Here is a 16,479-nt window from a genome sequence, read left to right on the forward strand (position 1 = left end):
CATCTACACTGTTTTTGGGAGAATTTAATACTGATGCCAGCATCTGGTAGAGGAATCATGAAGACATGAAAAATGTACTGACGCCTAATACTTCCTAACAAATTCTTCTTCGTGCATAATCAGAGCCACAAATCCAGGGGCAGTGATACAGCAGGGACATATAGGGCCTCACCCTGTCATACTGAGATACTTCTAAATGCCAAAGACACTTTATAGCACTTGGTGGCTAGGTGGGAATGTGTGGAATACTGATCAGAGAGACTATTGCTTGGAAGTCCCTCTTGGTGTCTCCTTTACTTTCAGACACTAGCACTCCTTATCCTCTGTGGTGGCGCTGCAGAGTCACTGTGATTGTTTTTCTTTTGCCTTCAATACCACACTATCTACCACAACTACAAGTTGCCTAACTTGTCTGGAGGCTGAGACTGAAGTATATAATCTCCTTCGGCTACTACTCATTGGTGGTTGGTGCTGCTATCAGTCAGCTACTGCAAGAACACAGCAGTATCTAATATGGACTTCCCATAGTTTCTTTAGACAAATTAATGTATACGTTCATATTGATACTGGTTGAACTAGGATCCCCTATTGGTCCCAGTCTACGAGTTTTGAACCCACACTTTCTTTGGGGGTTCTCTTCAGGACAAGGGTTTGGTGAATTCTTAGGGAGCACAACAAAAGGTTTTGATTCTGACTTGTCAGTTATCGAGGTTATTAGGGATTTGTACTCGTGTACCAAACCAAAGGAGCAGGACAGGCTTTTCTGGATTGCTCAGACAATGTGAATCTCTGTAATTTGTATTTATTTGATAGTGGATTCTGGAGCACAGTGTGATTCCTTTCTCTCACTGCCACTCCAGCTCCATTCTTCGTTTCTCAGCCGGTCAGACTCGGGCCCGTCTGAGAAACTCGTACACCAGAATCAATAGGGGACCCTAGTTCAACCAGTATCAATCAGACTTAATAATTCATTTGTCTTACACTATTGGAAGCCCATATTGGATACCTTTGGACCCTTTTATTGCACCAAATGTGAAAGTTTAAAAAAGATTGTGTTCAATCATTACTAAAACTAATTTGAGGTCATGATTTCTTTTTTTTTAATCATCATTTTATTGGATTTTGAGAGTACTGCATGGGCAAAAGCCCGACATAATCCACATGAAGACAATATATTAAAATGGTTATCAGACGCGGAAATATCAATGGGTACAATTTGTATGCATAACAAACAAACACTGAAAACGATGCATAGACTTTCCCATCCCACTGACATTGGCATGTAAATTTCAATATCCTTACATACCCTAAGAGATGAAACAATACATTGTACATTATGGCCTGCAAACCTCCCATAGGGCTATTGTTATGGGAATTGTGATGGGAGAGTGGGAAGATCAATGCCTTGGTATGCGGCACACAGTCCAAATTTTTCTATGTGTTTGGGGCAGCCCCTCGCTTGAAAAACCGCAATCTCTGCACCCTTGCAATTGTCTAATTCTCTTCGCACTTTCCTGTTGTCTGTGGAGAAGTACCCTTCCATAACTGAGCAATATCCCTTTTGGCGATTGTAAGGGCGAAAAAGAGAAGGTGCTGCTTATATAGATTCCCACCTATATTTTCAGTACTGTGAAGTAAAAGCAGTCAGGGTTTGTGCGGGAGGTCCCAGGCCAGCACCTCTTTAAGGCACGCCAATACACTACGCCAGAAGGGTTGCAGAGCCACGCAGCTCCACACCATATGGTGAAATTTTCCCTCCCGCCTACCACATCGTAGGCACTGGGGGGGTGCCACCACCCCCATCCTCCAAAGACTGAGACGAGTATAGTACACGCGATGCACATACTTAAATTGGATAAGAGGGTATCTGGTAGCTACTGCCGTGCCACGAGGACTAGCTATCACCTCCGCCCAGTCGTCATCCGTCCAGTATGGTATGTCAACTTACCACGCCCTCCTCATTTTATGCAGGGTCGTGTTAGTGTGTCGTCAACGTCTGGTATATCTGCCTTATTTAGTGTGCCCCTAGGTCACCAATAGGAAGGCGGCCTTCTAGCAGTTGAAATTCAGGGAGATTGGTGACGTCTACAAGTGGGGGAGCCAAGGCATGACGTAATTGGAAGTACCTATAAAACTGGGTTTTGTGAAGATGGAATTCCTCCTGCAACTGCTGAAAAGATTTAAAGACATTACCCTGCATGATGTCCCCCAAAGTAAAATCCCAATTGTTGTTCGGCCGGTGTGTGGTAAAAAAGTCAAGACTATGCACACTGTAGAGCAACTGAACGAGGGGAGTCCTCCCCATGGCCCTATGTTCAAATGCGGACGGCGGGTCCATAGGCGAATTATACCACCAGTTGTTAATGATCAACATATAAGCCGTCACAGAATAGGAGTATACATCTGCAGCTGCGATGCCTCCACAATAGGTGGATTGCATACAGGTCTAAAGTGTCACTCTAACCGCCCCTCCCCCCCATAAAAATTTGTTGTGAATAGCGTTAATTTGAGATAACCACACCCGTGGGCTATGGTAAGGAAAATTCTGCAAACAGTAAAGAATCCTGGGGAGAGAGACCTTTTTAAAAATGGCAGAGCGCCCGTATAACAAGAGAGGTAGGGACGGCCAAATAGCTGTCTCGTCTCAGAGATTGGCGAGGAGCGGTGTTATATTGCGTGACCACGAAATTTGCGGGCAGGGGGACACAAAAACTCCCTGGTATTGAAACCCGCCTGTGGTATGTTTTAACTGAGCTGCCTAGGTGCCTCTGCCCTGATGGCTGCATACAAGGAATAGCACTGATTTAGCAGGGTTAGTATGAAGTCCATAATTCTGGCCGAAGACTCGGAGGATCTGCAGAATACGTGGACCCAAAATCCAAGGGTTGGTCACAAAAATCAGGACGTCATCTGCGTAGAGTGCAATGCTGTCTGGCTGTGAATGTGGCCAGTCAAAGCCTCTGAGTACCGGATCCCGGGGGACCCACACCACAAGCGGTTCCACCGCTAGGGCAAAGAGAAGAGGGGAAAGGAGGCATCCCTGACGAGTGACACGACTAACGGGGAAGAAGGGAGAAGGGTGGCCAGCTATATGTACAGAGGCTATAGGTTCCGTGTAGAGTAGGCACACGCAAGCTAAAAAACGTGGACCGAAATCGATTGCTTCTAGAAGTTTGAAGAGGTACTCCCAGCTAAGGGAGTCAAAGTCCTTGTCTATGTCTACCAAAAGTAAGGCTGCAGGACGTCCGAACTCCGGGGCCAAGGCCATAGCATGGTGGACCCGGTGGATGTTATGTCAGGTGGCCCGATGCGGCATGAAGCCAGATTGGTCCATGTGGCAGGCCTGACTCCTGAATGCATGAGTCGGGCGGTCTGCCAGGACTTTACCCAGCAATTTGGATTCAAAGTTAATGAGGGTAATAGGACGATAAGGGGACGGATCCTCCGGCGGACAGCCAGGCTTTAAAAAAAAAAAGACAATTTCAGCTTGAGCCAGTCCTGAGGGAGCAGCCACCTCTCAAGGGCTTCGTGGATCGTCTTCAATAAATGCGGGCCCAGCGTGCCTTTGTGGGAGTTTAGGAACCCCACAGGGAACCCGTTAGGACCCGGAGCACGTCCTGGACGCATCACATTGACTGCAGGTGTTAATTCATCTATTGTAATGGGAGCGTCTAACTGATCCTTCACCTGATCTGACAGCCGCTGGGGGGAATATCCTGCAGGAATTCCCCAATGATATCCCACAGTTACTCTAGAGGGGACGGGGTCAATGTTCAGGGAGAGATAGTCATGAATGGCGGTGTGAAGGTACTCCTGGTAATCAGGATTGTGCAGATGCCACAGAGACATCCGCCATCCGAGCAGGGGCCTCGCAAAATTTAGGAGGAGTGTCGCCTCAACGGGCAATTGATCCGATAACCCTCTCGGGAGATGTGAGACCTGGGAGAACCTGTGGACATAGCTCCGTGACGTGAACAGGTAGTCCAATCGGGACAGGGAGCCATGAACCACCAACATGTATGTGTAGCCTATCTCTCTGGGGTGGTATTCCGGCCACAAATCTGCACAACCCAAAGGCCCCGCAGTCAATGCTAATTTGGAGGTGCCGGTGGGAGGAGCCACCCCGACCCTTGTCTCCTATCAAGTGGTGTCATAACGTCACTCCAGTCGCCACCAAATAGGGACAGACCCTCCGGGAGTTCGCCCCATAGCAGAGTCTAACCCTCCACAAACCAAGTCCCTAGGGGCGGGGAGCATATACACTGCCCAGTGTGAGTGGTTCACCATAAAGTGTCCCTGTCAGGAGAACGTACCTACACCCAGGTTCCGTCCAAAGTTTGGTGTGGAGGAAGGGAACCAGGGCATGAATCAGAATAGAGGTCCCACGAGAGCCCCTATTGAAATCAGCATGGAATACCTGTGGGAATCCGAACCTAGCTAGACAGGGGACCTTATTACCCACAAGATGAGTCTCCTGCAATAGAAGAATGTCGGCCCCATATCGTTTAGCCTGCCTGAGAATGGCTCCCTGTTTTACCTTGTTGAGCAGCCTTCGGACATTCCACGTCACCACCAATTTACCGTTATGGGAGCCTGTTGCCGGGAATGCTATTTATCTAGTCAGGGTAAAGTAATGGTCCTCCAAGTGAAGAATGGGATGTGCATCCGCTTTAATAAACAACAAAAAACCTAACACTACATTTCTGAAACTCCCTCCTCTTCGATGCCCTCCCCGCACCCAATACTGCCAAGAACTAGGAGCATCTGTCGTGGTGGGGGTAACCTCCGGACCCAAACTGCGGATCTAGAGGCCTGCCCTCCAATGTATCCCAACCACCCCAAAAAACATGAACCGTGGGGATCTAGCGGCCACGCTGGTCAGCCACCATGGGTGTCATCCAACTCTATCTAGCGCAAAACGCACTGGGTAAACCCAGCCCATGGACAATCAGGTAAACGATAATAGAAATATCACAAGCTGTGGGTCAGTCAAGATGCTTGTACTGGACTAGAGGATCAACTGTCAGAGCCAAAGCGATGTCGCCTCTTGGACTTCGTTGTGCGTGAACAATTCCGCTGCGAGCCCCTCGAGGTGTCCAGTGGCAGCGGTGAATGCGCTTTCAGTTGGGCCCTTTCATCCGACCAGGCAAAGACCGCTTCGGGTGAATCCTCAAAAAATATTTAGTTATAAATCACTCGAAGCCTGGCAGGATAAGTAGCATATAAGAGATGTTGAGTTCGCGCAGCCTCTGCTTCGCTTCTGTGAACGAGTGTCTTTGTTGCTGCACCAAGCGGATGTAGTTCGGAAAGATCATAATGGGCCTGGAATCAAAGACAATCTTATCTTTATTCAAGCAGGCATATTGCAGTACTTCTCTGTCCGCATAGTTTAGTAATTTGGCAATGACCAACCGTGGATTTTCTCCTGGGGGTGGCTTTCACGTAAGTGTCCGGTGAGCCCTCTCGACCACAAAGCATGGCGAAATCTTGTCCGCCGGCTGCAGATCCGTAAGCCACGACGTAAGAAAATGGTTCATGGAGCCACCTTTGCAGCCCTTCAGAAAGCCAACGAAATGGAGGTTGTTGCGCTTGGCGCTGCCTTCAACATCTTCGGCTCGGGTAGCAAGCTCTTGCGAGATTACAGTCAATTTATTGACCTGCTGTTGAAGCATCTGCACAGTGTCTTCCACAGTCGACACCCGCGCCTCAGCCTTGGTGATGCAGTCAACAGCCTTACGCAGGTCCTGCCGCAGAAATGAGACCTCGGTGCCCACTGCGCCAATCTTGGCCTCCATCATGTTCCTGGCATCTGTAATGGCCGCAAGCAAGGCTGCATTATCCGGGATGGGGCCAGGTGGTGGGTCCCCCACTGGCGGACATTGCAAATTGGTCCGGGGTGCTCTGTTTCAGACCTGGGGCACCAGGCTTGTCTTTCCCTATTGTGAATCTCACCAAGGAACAGTTAAGTTTACTGCTGGGGCAAAGCTCGGCCCGGCAGGGTATGCATGGTCACGGGGGCGCTGGTGTGTCACCTCCGGGGCCTCTCCAATGGGCGCACTGCAGGCGGTCCTCACGATATCCGTCCACTACTAGGTTACAAGCTGCACTGTATCTAATCCGGCCGCCTCCACAAACTGCAGCGAACAGCCAAGAAGGCCCCCTCTAAAAGAACCTGGCTTGCTGGACAACCAGCGCTCAGAGCACCCCGCAGTACCCCAGCATTCAAGGGCAGTGTCCTCTTCGGCAGTACAGATAGTAAGGGCGCGATGTGTCACCAAGTCAAGTGGCACCACGCAGAAAGGCACCACCCTCTAAACCGCATTCTCAGGGCCCGGACCAGCAATGCGGAGAGAAGTAGGGCCCAGCTGGCAGATTCCAGTTTTCTGGAGGCACAGGTGAATAAGCCAATCCCCGGACCCAATCCGGGGCCCCAGGTCAGCCGCTTGTCTTCACAGCCGGGGGTAGACACCTCGTTGCGCACGGGCTCCTCTGAGCTACCAATGTGTCCCAGCTGTAGGCGGGCTACGCCTCCACACCAGGCTCCAGTAAACCCCCTCGACCATATGGAGATCACTCCCCTCTGCGCTGGTGGGCCCCGCACACATGTCCAGCAGCACCACCACCCCCCAGCCCAAGGCCCAGAGCAGCCAGACCCCCGCACAGACCGATGTCCAGGCCGAAAGGAACGCCAAGGGAAAAGAGACCTAGCCGGACCCCTGGAGCGCTCCCACGGTCCAGGTACCGATCGATATCAAGACCGACACCCAAGCAGGCCCGGTAGGGCGAGGGTGCACGGCAGCCAGCCACCCCCACTCAGCCCCCCAACACCCCCTCTCACCTGCGAACACAGGAGTGGATGTCGTGCAAGGGGGCACCGAGCTACAGCCACAGTACGGTCCTCGCAGCCTTTGCCCTCGCCCAAATCCACCAGCGGAATCCTTCTTGGGCTAATACCGGCACCCCAGAAATTCCTCCATCCTGCATGCCTTGGGTTCGCTGCTCTGGTGTTGAATGGGGTAGGATTAATGTCGGATTAAGGTGGTGGGTGTGCGGAGCTCTTTCAAGCTGCGACCGCCATGATTGCTGGCCAAGCCCCCTGAGGTCATGATTTTTTAGTAAAATGTACCTCATGCATAAGTAAAGCTGTGTTTAAATCTCACAACCACCTAATGTTGTTTTGTATGGCCAAGTGTCCTGTCCTATATAGCATAAAGCACCATCCAGGTGAGGATTACGTCACTTGATCTTTTTGATCTATTTGTTCTGACGGAAATGTGTAGAAAATGCATACAGTTATAGCCACATACTTTGCAGCTGTAGAAGGCTCCTGTATTTTTTTTTTTATCTCAGGATTGTCTCTCAAGCATTAATGTTAGATTATCGGTGACCAAGCTCATGCTGTTTAGTTTCTAGTTTGACTCTGCTCACAAATATCTATAACAGTTTCTACTTTGTTTCCCCTGGAAAAAAAAGATCAGTACCGTACTAGTTATTTGTCTGCTTCTGGGAGATTTCTTCAAGTGCTATTTTCTAGAGGCCAAAAGGCATTATATATGGTTACATTAATTTGTACACCTGGCTTTGAAATTAAGTGCTTTAAAGAGTCTGATTCCATGCAGGATCTCATGTTGATACTATATGTATGTCTACGTGATGTAGGCGACCTTAATTCTTCAGTAACATACTCTGATAGAAATGGGGTTTCTGGTTGGCCAGTGTATGCACCCAAGCCAGGCAGAACTCACCACTCTAGTCAGGGTAAGTTACACACCAATGATAACCTGTGCCAACGCTCTAGTAGCTTGACGCAGAGCAATCAAGCTTATAATCAGAGGCAATGTGTAATGCATTTGTGCAACATGCACAAAATAGTAACCCAATGTATACACCTCAAAATGACTCCACACAGGTTTAGAACATTGCCAATATATATGTTAAATAAGCTCAAAACGACAAAAATGTAATCAGATTCAGAGATATTCACAATTAAAGGAATCAAAGCAGTTTTTTAAGATATACGAGCATTGGTAAAATGTTAAATACTGTAGTTCTGGAATCCGGTGCACTTCTTGTAGGTCAATTAGTGTCCCACTGTGGGTTTTGTAGTAGGCAATGAAAAGTACCCAAAGCACAGCATGGTAAAGCTGGGACCACTCTGGTCCTTTTCAGTTAATCAAAATAAGTCCCTGTGACCCTCAGTTGTGGGCTCGGGCCAGCTACTGGTGGTTATGGCCCGCCCGAGTCTGGGATATGCACAGGGTATGCTTTGGAGGCACCAGTAAAGTGTGTGCCCCCATTACTAAGCGTGGAAGGGTATACTCAGATGTGAGTCCCTTGCTCATTGCACCATCAGGATTCAAGCAAGCCGGGCCGAAGAAGGCTGAAATGCCAGAAACCGGTCCCCGGTAGCTTGTTTCCTTCCCAGTGTAAGAATTGGCTTTTGTAGTTTGGTTTGCCCTGTTCCCATCATGCACTGGGACAGGAACAGACTAATTTGCATACAGCCGGGTTCTGAAACTGGGATGGTGCAGTGAGCTAAAAAACGGTGTTGGATCTAGCCCTGATCTCTTGACTGGGTGAGAGTATTCTGCTTAATTCAGAGACTCTGTCCCTCACCACCCCTTGTTGTAAATATTTTTGTCCACCCTAAGCGTGGAAGGGTATACTCAGATGTGAGTCCCTTGCTCATTGCACCATCAGGATTCAAGCAAGCCGGGCCGAAGACGGCTGAAATGCCAGAAACCGGTCCCCGGTAGCTTGTTTCCTTCCCAGTGTAAGAATTGGCTTTTGTAGTTTGGTTTGCCCTGTTCCCATCATGCACTGGGACAGGAACAGACTAATTTGCATACAGCCGGGTTCTGAAACTGGGATGGTGCAGTGAGCTAAAAAACGGTGTTGGATCTAGCCCTGATCTCTTGACTGGGTGAGAGTATTCTGCTTAATTCAGAGACTCTGTCCCTCACCACCCCTTGTTGTAAATATTTTTGTCCACCCTAAGCGTGGAAGGGTATACTCAGATGTGAGTCCCTTGCTCATTGCACCATCAGGATTCAAGCAAGCCGGGCCGAAGACGGCTGAAATGCCAGAAACCGGTCCCCGGTAGCTTGTTTCCTTCCCAGTGTAAGAATTGGCTTTTGTAGTTTGGTTTGCCCTGTTCCCATCATGCACTGGGACAGGAACAGACTAATTTGCATACAGCCGGGTTCTGAAACTGGGATGGTGCAGTGAGCTAAAAAACGGTGTTGGATCTAGCCCTGATCTCTTGACTGGGTGAGAGTATTCTACTTAATTCAGAGACTCTGTCCCTCACCACCCCTTGTTGTAAATATTTTTGTCCACCCATTACAAGGAGCACAGTTCAGTGACGCCTAGACCGCTCTGATCCAAGTCAGGCAACTAAACACATCACTTCAGAATATGGCTGCGTGGCTTGGATCAAAATACCTAGTCAGTTGTGAGTTAATTGAAGCTGCTCCTGGGGTCGCTGGGTGCTGGCAGTGGGGTTCACTGAACTTGCAAAACCGTCTCCGGCTGCTCAGGCTAGGGTGAGGAGTTAATGCTGGCTCTTCCGAGGTCGCCCTGCACAAACACTCGGATGCACAGGGGCCACACTGAAGGAGGTTCCCGAGGTGTGTTGGCAGAAAAAGAAATGACACAACCGGAGAGACTCTCCATCTGTGATCTTATTGCACCGGCAACCAGTTGGGAGAGGGTTTTCAGCGCTCAGGTGCTGAATCAAATTTTGTGTCGCCACAGGAATGTAGAGTGCAGCTTCGGGACACCAGTTAGCCTTGAGCCAAAAACAGACTAAATTACAGAAATAAACAGGTGTGGAGAAACCCACAGCATGCTGAGCCCATGGCAATCGGACAGCACTGTAGTTTCAGGAAAATATAGAACTTGGGCTTGCAAGGTCTTTGATGTCCCGGAGTTGTCGGTGAGAACAGGGGTCAAGCCAGCAAGCCCTTTAAGTTACTCTGGGGATGTTTAGTGCTTTAATCTTCTAGCAGGGCAGAGGTCAACAGGCAGCATGGCAGTGTAGTCAATTGAGGCACAGCAAGATGAGAATCCTTCATCACTGTAGCCTTTATTCCAGCGTAGCTTCTTCCAGGTCCAGTAGTGTACTAAAAACCTGGGGTCAGGGCACCAGTACTTATACTCAAAAACATTGTAGAAGAATGGGTGACTTCAAAGGGAACCCTTAGTGTGGAACAATCCCTTTCAACCCAGCCCTTGCTTCAGACAATCTGTGGGGGGTAAATCAGCCCTTGTTGTGAGGGCAGGACACACCTATACAAATGTAAGTGTGCCCCTCCTCTCCCAGCCCAGGAAGACAACAGTATGCAGATGTAACCCCTGTCTCCCCCAGCCCGCCCTGTGTTGTGGTTGTCTGAAAAGTATGCACCAAGTGTAGTTGTCACCCAGCTCTTGACGTGTGTTGGTGTCAGGCTGCAAAGCACACAGTCATAAGCACAGAGAAAATCCCACTTTCTATAAGGGGTGTTTCTAAAATTGTAATGTAAAATCCAACTACCCCAGTAAGCACGTTTTGTCACCACTATTCAAATCATAGCAAACGTGGCATGTCACTCCTTACTGATCATAAAGTACCACTTAAAAATAGATAAGTGGTGTCCCAATGCTCACCTATGAAAGGAGTAGGCCTCAAAGCAGTGGAAATGAAATAAGTGGTTTGTCACTACCAGGATATGCCACACATAAAGGTACATGTCCTACCTTTTACTTACACTGCACTGATCCAGCGCGGCTCTATAATAACCTTTACTTCTCACTTCACCCAGATGCAACCCCTATTTACTCATCGGTGGGGCCCGTAGCACCGTGAGTCGCACACGCACATACACATTACATCTGAATCAGTGACAAGGAGATAGAGCAGCTGGTTAGCGGGATACCTAGGATTTATACTCTTTACATTATATACATTGACTTTATTCTATATATGCTAACATGTTACCAGGAAAACCCTACACTAAGGCACTCCACTGTTTGGTCAATAGATCATCTAGTAGAAGTTAGTTGATGGAGATTAAGACCAGCTTAAACATAGTAATCCACATAAACATTAACATTTTATTTTGTCATGACATTTTAATTAAATAAAACCACAACTCGAGTTAAAATTTTGCTTTATCTATTCATTTAGGAAACTGAATTTTAGTTTATTCAGACGAGTAAGAATCTATGGCTAGATGTAGGTAAATCTAATTTACCGACTCATAAATATCGAATTTTACCGATTCGGTATTTATGAATCGGTAAATTAGAAGGAGGGAGATGTAGCTAATTTTTAAATGTGAATTACCGAATCGTTAACATTCGGTATTTACCGATTCGGTAAATACCGAATCGGTATTGCCCATTGATTCCTATGGGCCTTGAAGCCCATAGGAATCAATGGGCAATACTGATTCAGTATTTACCGAATCGGTAAATACCGAATCCTGCAAGGGTGCAGGTGGTGTCACTTTGACACCCTTTAGCACCCCAATTCCGGACTTGTGTGCCATGTGGCACACATACATGCCCTAAGGGCATGTCTGTGTGTCACATTGCACAGGTGTGCATGCACAGATGTGCATGCACACCTGAATTCGGTATTTTACCACCCAATAGGATTGGGTGGTAAAATACCGATTCTTAAGGGCCTGTGGCACTCATAGGAGTGCCACCTACATGTGGATTTACAGAATCGGTAAATATACCGATTCGGTATTTTACCGATTCTGCAAATTTAGCGATTCGGTAAATTTACAGAATCTGTAAAATATAGGCCCCCTACATCTGAAAACCCTAATACCGGTCGGTAACGGCCGAATTCGGCCGTTACCGACCGGTATTAGGGCTCCTACATCTGGCCCCTAGTCATTTATTCAGTACATGTTAAAAGAAAATGAAAATTAGAAATCATATTACCTAGCTCTGTTACAAAGAAATAACAGAGTTGCACAAGTCTCAATCTGCCTCTCTATTCTTCTCAACCCCTCAAAATAAAATCTCTGCATTCGGTCATCTTCATTGCTCCAAAAGTTAAAGTCCAAAAATATTTCAAAGTCTCTAGCACCATAAAATAGTTCAAACCGACAGCATGTCGTAGTGCAAAATAATTTCCAGGAGCAAGCTTTTTTACCCTTTTCGAAAAAGATCTTTTAAACCCTTTTTCACTAATTATCTGACTAAAATTGAAACTTTCAGGGTCCACAGTTCATTCTGATTAGTCCATTAGTGGGGTGACTATGATCACCTCATCCATCTGTCATAACCGATTCCCAAAATGCATAGTCATTCTCACCCTTTCCCATGACTGTCATCTCCGTTTATACTTTGTCATTCATTCCATTTGCAACATTATTTTTCCTTTCCCATGTTCTCAGATGCAAAACAACTCTTTGCATCCTCTTGCACTCCTAGGTCAACCTGACCTTGACATCGCTTGCTGGATGTACCAGGCATTTCTGCTGATTGTCATTTTCTCTCTGGCACATGCGTAGAAGTCTCTCGTTCAGGCTAACGATAACATTGCGGTCAGCAGCTATTTACAGCTCCCAGGCTACATAGGCCTCAATGAGAACTAGTGCGAAAACAAACACAATAAATGTTCAAATTTAGAATGATAGTTTTTCTGTTAACCTCCAACTTTTCTAATGTTCCCTATTGGTAAATTACCTAGCAGAAGCATACACATAGCTTTACTTACTTACCAAGTGTATTTATTTTTCTTGCCACGAGATGACCTACACATTTCATAAAAGCAAAACAAACATGCTATTTTCGTACTATGGTACTATATTAACCACATGGCTGCTGGGCGTTTTCCCCCCCTGTGCTGGAAAATGCCATTTTAGTGGCACCATGACGAGCTCAGCTCGTCATCAGCACACGACACCTTTTGGTGATGACGAGCTGAGCTCGTCATCAGCATCGAAAGGGTTAATATGACTTTTACAATTATTAATTGATTAGATTTTTGCAATGGCAGTTAATACCCACGTGCAATATTGATGTCTAAGTGCAATTTTGTTGGTTAATTATTCATGCTTCAGACGAATAGATTGATTATAGTTATGCGAGTGTAACTTCACAGGGGTACACAACAATTTTTTGTCTCACCCCTGCTCCATCAGCACCCTGCCCATAGGGCTACCTAGGGCCTACCTTAGAGTTGACCTTTGTGAAATAAATGGGGAGTTTAAGGCTTGAAAAGTAGTTTTAAATGCCACGTTAAGGTGGCAGTAAACTGCACATGCAGGCCCTGCAATGGCAGGCCTGAGACAGGTTTGACAGGCTATGAAAAGCTACGTCTTTGGGTGGCACAAGCAGTGCTGCAGGACCACTTATAGCATTTAATTTACAGGCCCTGGGTATATGGTATAGTACTTTAGAAGGGACTTGCATGTAAATCAAATGTGCCAAACAGGTGTAAACCAGTCATACCATGTTTAGAGGAGAGCACATGCGCTTTAGGACAGATTATCAGTGAGTGGTTTAGTGCCTAGAGTCCCAAAGCCAACAAAAAGGTAAACGAAATAGGCTGAGAAAGGCATAACGTTTGGGGATAACCCTCCAAAAAGTGCCAGGTCCAACATTCTCTTTGTACATTTGTTCTTTACTCATTTTGAAGCATTCATCTCTTTCTCTAGCATCCTCCTATAAGGTTTTGTGGAGTTTTACATTTATTGCTTCCTTTTACATTTCTTACTTTTTCCCCCCACTAGGATATTGACTCCACTGTTTGGGCAACTGTTTTGGCTCTGATTTGGCTTCACAGCACTGGTGCCGACCGTAGAGATGAGTGGGAATTATTGGAATGGAAAGCGCTATCATGGGTCAAGGCGAAGGCAGGTAAGACATAGAGCCTGGTAATGTCCTCTCACCCGTCTCTTGATATGAGCATGTGTCTCTTTTGACCTTAACATAATTGCTAGTGTGTGTCTTTGTTGCTTATCCACTGTCACCTTCTTTGTTTCTCTCTCTTTTTCTCTCTCCCTCCGTTTTCTGTCTCCCCCCCCATCTTCTTTCCACACACGTTCCTTTGAGTTACAGCTGTCACTGTTTAACCAGCCTCCTTCTTATGAATTTTGTGTTTATTTTATTAATTTCTAGGTTCCACTCTGGGAGGGTGTGTCACAGCTGGAAACTCCCTCCTGAAGGCATCTGTGGATACTAAAGTGTTTGGATTGTGAGAGGCTAGACTGAATCACATCTCTCCTTTTCTGTCCTGGCTTGTGCTGATAGTTTGCTCCTTTTAATGCAATCTAGCTGCCACAGAAATGTAAAAGTAAAGTAAACCTGTGCCTTTCGGAACATGTAGAAGGAACAATAGATTTTAAGAGGACAGAATTAACAAGTGGGTAATTGGTCACTGTATGATGTGTGTTTTTGCAGAAGCATGGAAACCCTAAATCTACATTACATATGTATGTACCATGGAATTTAAACTGAAATATGTTTAACAACTAGATGACATCTTTACTATGCCTTCTCCATGGACAGTACTTTCATATTAAAGTCCTAAGTTGCCACGTATTGCGATATCTGTATAAGGATTTAAAATCTATTCATGGAGAATGAGATTCTGAAAGAAAAAACTTTAGCATGCCATGCAGTAAGAGTTTAATATATAGCTTTAAATATATTTCAAAAGTGCAACAACTATCCATATCTAGATGCTCTACATCTTATTAGAACGAAAACAATAATTAAAAAACTAAATATATCAAATATATACATTGGATCCTAGTCTATTTTCAAAGTCCTGCTTGCTTAATGCTTACCCTGTCATTTTATGTAATCGCATGGGATATAATTAAGATTTATGGGGAAAATTAGGTTTTGTATTATACACTAATATACAATGTTATATCGAATACAGATTAGTACATTGGAATGTTGAGCACTCAATTAAAGACATTGGCGTGCTCTGGGCTTCTAATGGCTGGTAGAAGCCCAGAGCATCAACATTCCAATGTTTGTTCACAGCTGTTGCTGTGAAAAAAGGCCTCCTGGAGCCCGAGGAGATTTCAACCCCCTCCGGCTCCGTGAGGCCTTTGTCTTACCATTTAAAACATTCTGCCCTCGAGGGGCGGATTTTTCTAATAGCCTTGGAGCCCTCCGTAGCAGGCTCTACCAGCCATTAATGGACTGCACCCGTGTTAAACGCTGAAGCGGGCCATTAATAACTCCTTCTGCGTCAGACTGCAAGGCAATATTAGTGACCGATCATTAAAATTCAGAGAAAGTATGCCTTTCCTCACAAAAACGTGTTGTCCTTCTTGTGCACATTCTTTCTATATGAAGTCTACACTCTTAGGTGCTGTTATGACGTACTAAGTACTGTGATGTGTCATCGCAGAGACCTGGTTTGTCAACTGCCTCCATAAGAAGACGATTTACTTTCTATATCAAGATTGCATTCCAGCCAGACCTTTCCTACCATCATCCAATACCTCAGGCACTGTTTTAAGAGAGAAGTCATTGGATTGAAACGAGAAATAATGTTCCTAACTGTCAGGAGGCGTCAGTCATTCCTTATGTTCACACTGCATTGCTCCAAGAGTTGGCTGTGGTCTTTAGTAATTCGTTGTCCTGCCCCGTGATATTCGCATCTATTGGAAACAGACTGTACATACTGTAGGGAGCAGGGCAAGTTTACTCATATCTGAACAAGTAGAGGCTGCGAGACCTATCTTCTACATTATTCTTACACAGGCCCTCCGCCACACATCTCATCTTTGTTATAATTTTTCTGTCCTTTGCACACCTAGATGAGGATTGTAATCTGTGTTTACTCTGTAGTTTTCTTCTGAAGCAGTAATATTTGCACTTTATGTGTAGGGCATTTAGTAGTTTCCATTTTGTTGCGATTTAGTCAGTGACATTAAGAGCCATGACTCTCCTTTGGATATCTCATAGAACCTCTGTGAATTGTGTGTGTGTGTGTATCAGCACCAAATCTGCTCTTGTTTGCTCTGCATGAGAAAAGCTGACAGTTTTCATTCGACTTACTTAGAGCAGATGCAACAATGGCCATTTTAAGCACTATAAAATGCTTATATCCCCAAAGGGCTGATTACTGAACTATGCACTTAGGTAAACAAAGGTAAGCTTTACTTGGAAGAATGATGCAAACCTGATTTAACACTATAATACCAACTGAAAGATGGTTTGATTGTTTCGTGCCAGGCCTATACTGGGTTATGAGTTTACCAAGGCAAAACCAGTATTCATACAGCTAGATCCTCCACCTCTTTCACAACTTCAGTAGTATCAGAGACTGGAGACTGTAGTCAGCTCCAGCTCTGATGTGGTCTAGGGCTTACCACATTTCCCTCTTAACACTAATGATGAATGGAGGTCCCAAATTTTCTCCTGCATCACTACACTTATAAAGAGCTGAGTCTAAACTTTCAAAATGTCAGGGGGGGCAAATACCTTCCTGGAGACAGAGTTGGTCCACCA

General features: G+C 46.0%; 1 protein-coding gene across 2 annotated transcripts in view; it reads left to right on the forward strand.

Moving 5' to 3' along the window:
- The window catches only part of LOC147683726 (von Willebrand factor A domain-containing protein 5A-like), a 306,655-nt gene extending 291,945 nt beyond the window's left edge, over nucleotides 1-14,710 (forward strand). For both annotated transcript variants that reach the window (XM_086944896.1, XM_086944897.1), the window contains 2 exons: nucleotides 13,737-13,863; nucleotides 14,125-14,710. In XM_086944896.1, the coding sequence (XP_086801022.1) occupies nucleotides 13,737-13,863; nucleotides 14,125-14,204 (207 nt within the window). In that variant the 3' untranslated portion in view covers nucleotides 14,205-14,710. The remainder of the gene's footprint in view (nucleotides 1-13,736; nucleotides 13,864-14,124) is intronic.
- Nucleotides 14,711-16,479: the final 1,769 nt, after the last annotated feature.

The sequence above is a fragment of the Lissotriton vulgaris genome, chromosome 11 (assembly GCF_964263255.1).
Source record: "Lissotriton vulgaris chromosome 11, aLisVul1.2, whole genome shotgun sequence".
Classification (NCBI taxonomy): Eukaryota; Metazoa; Chordata; class Amphibia; order Caudata; family Salamandridae; genus Lissotriton; species Lissotriton vulgaris.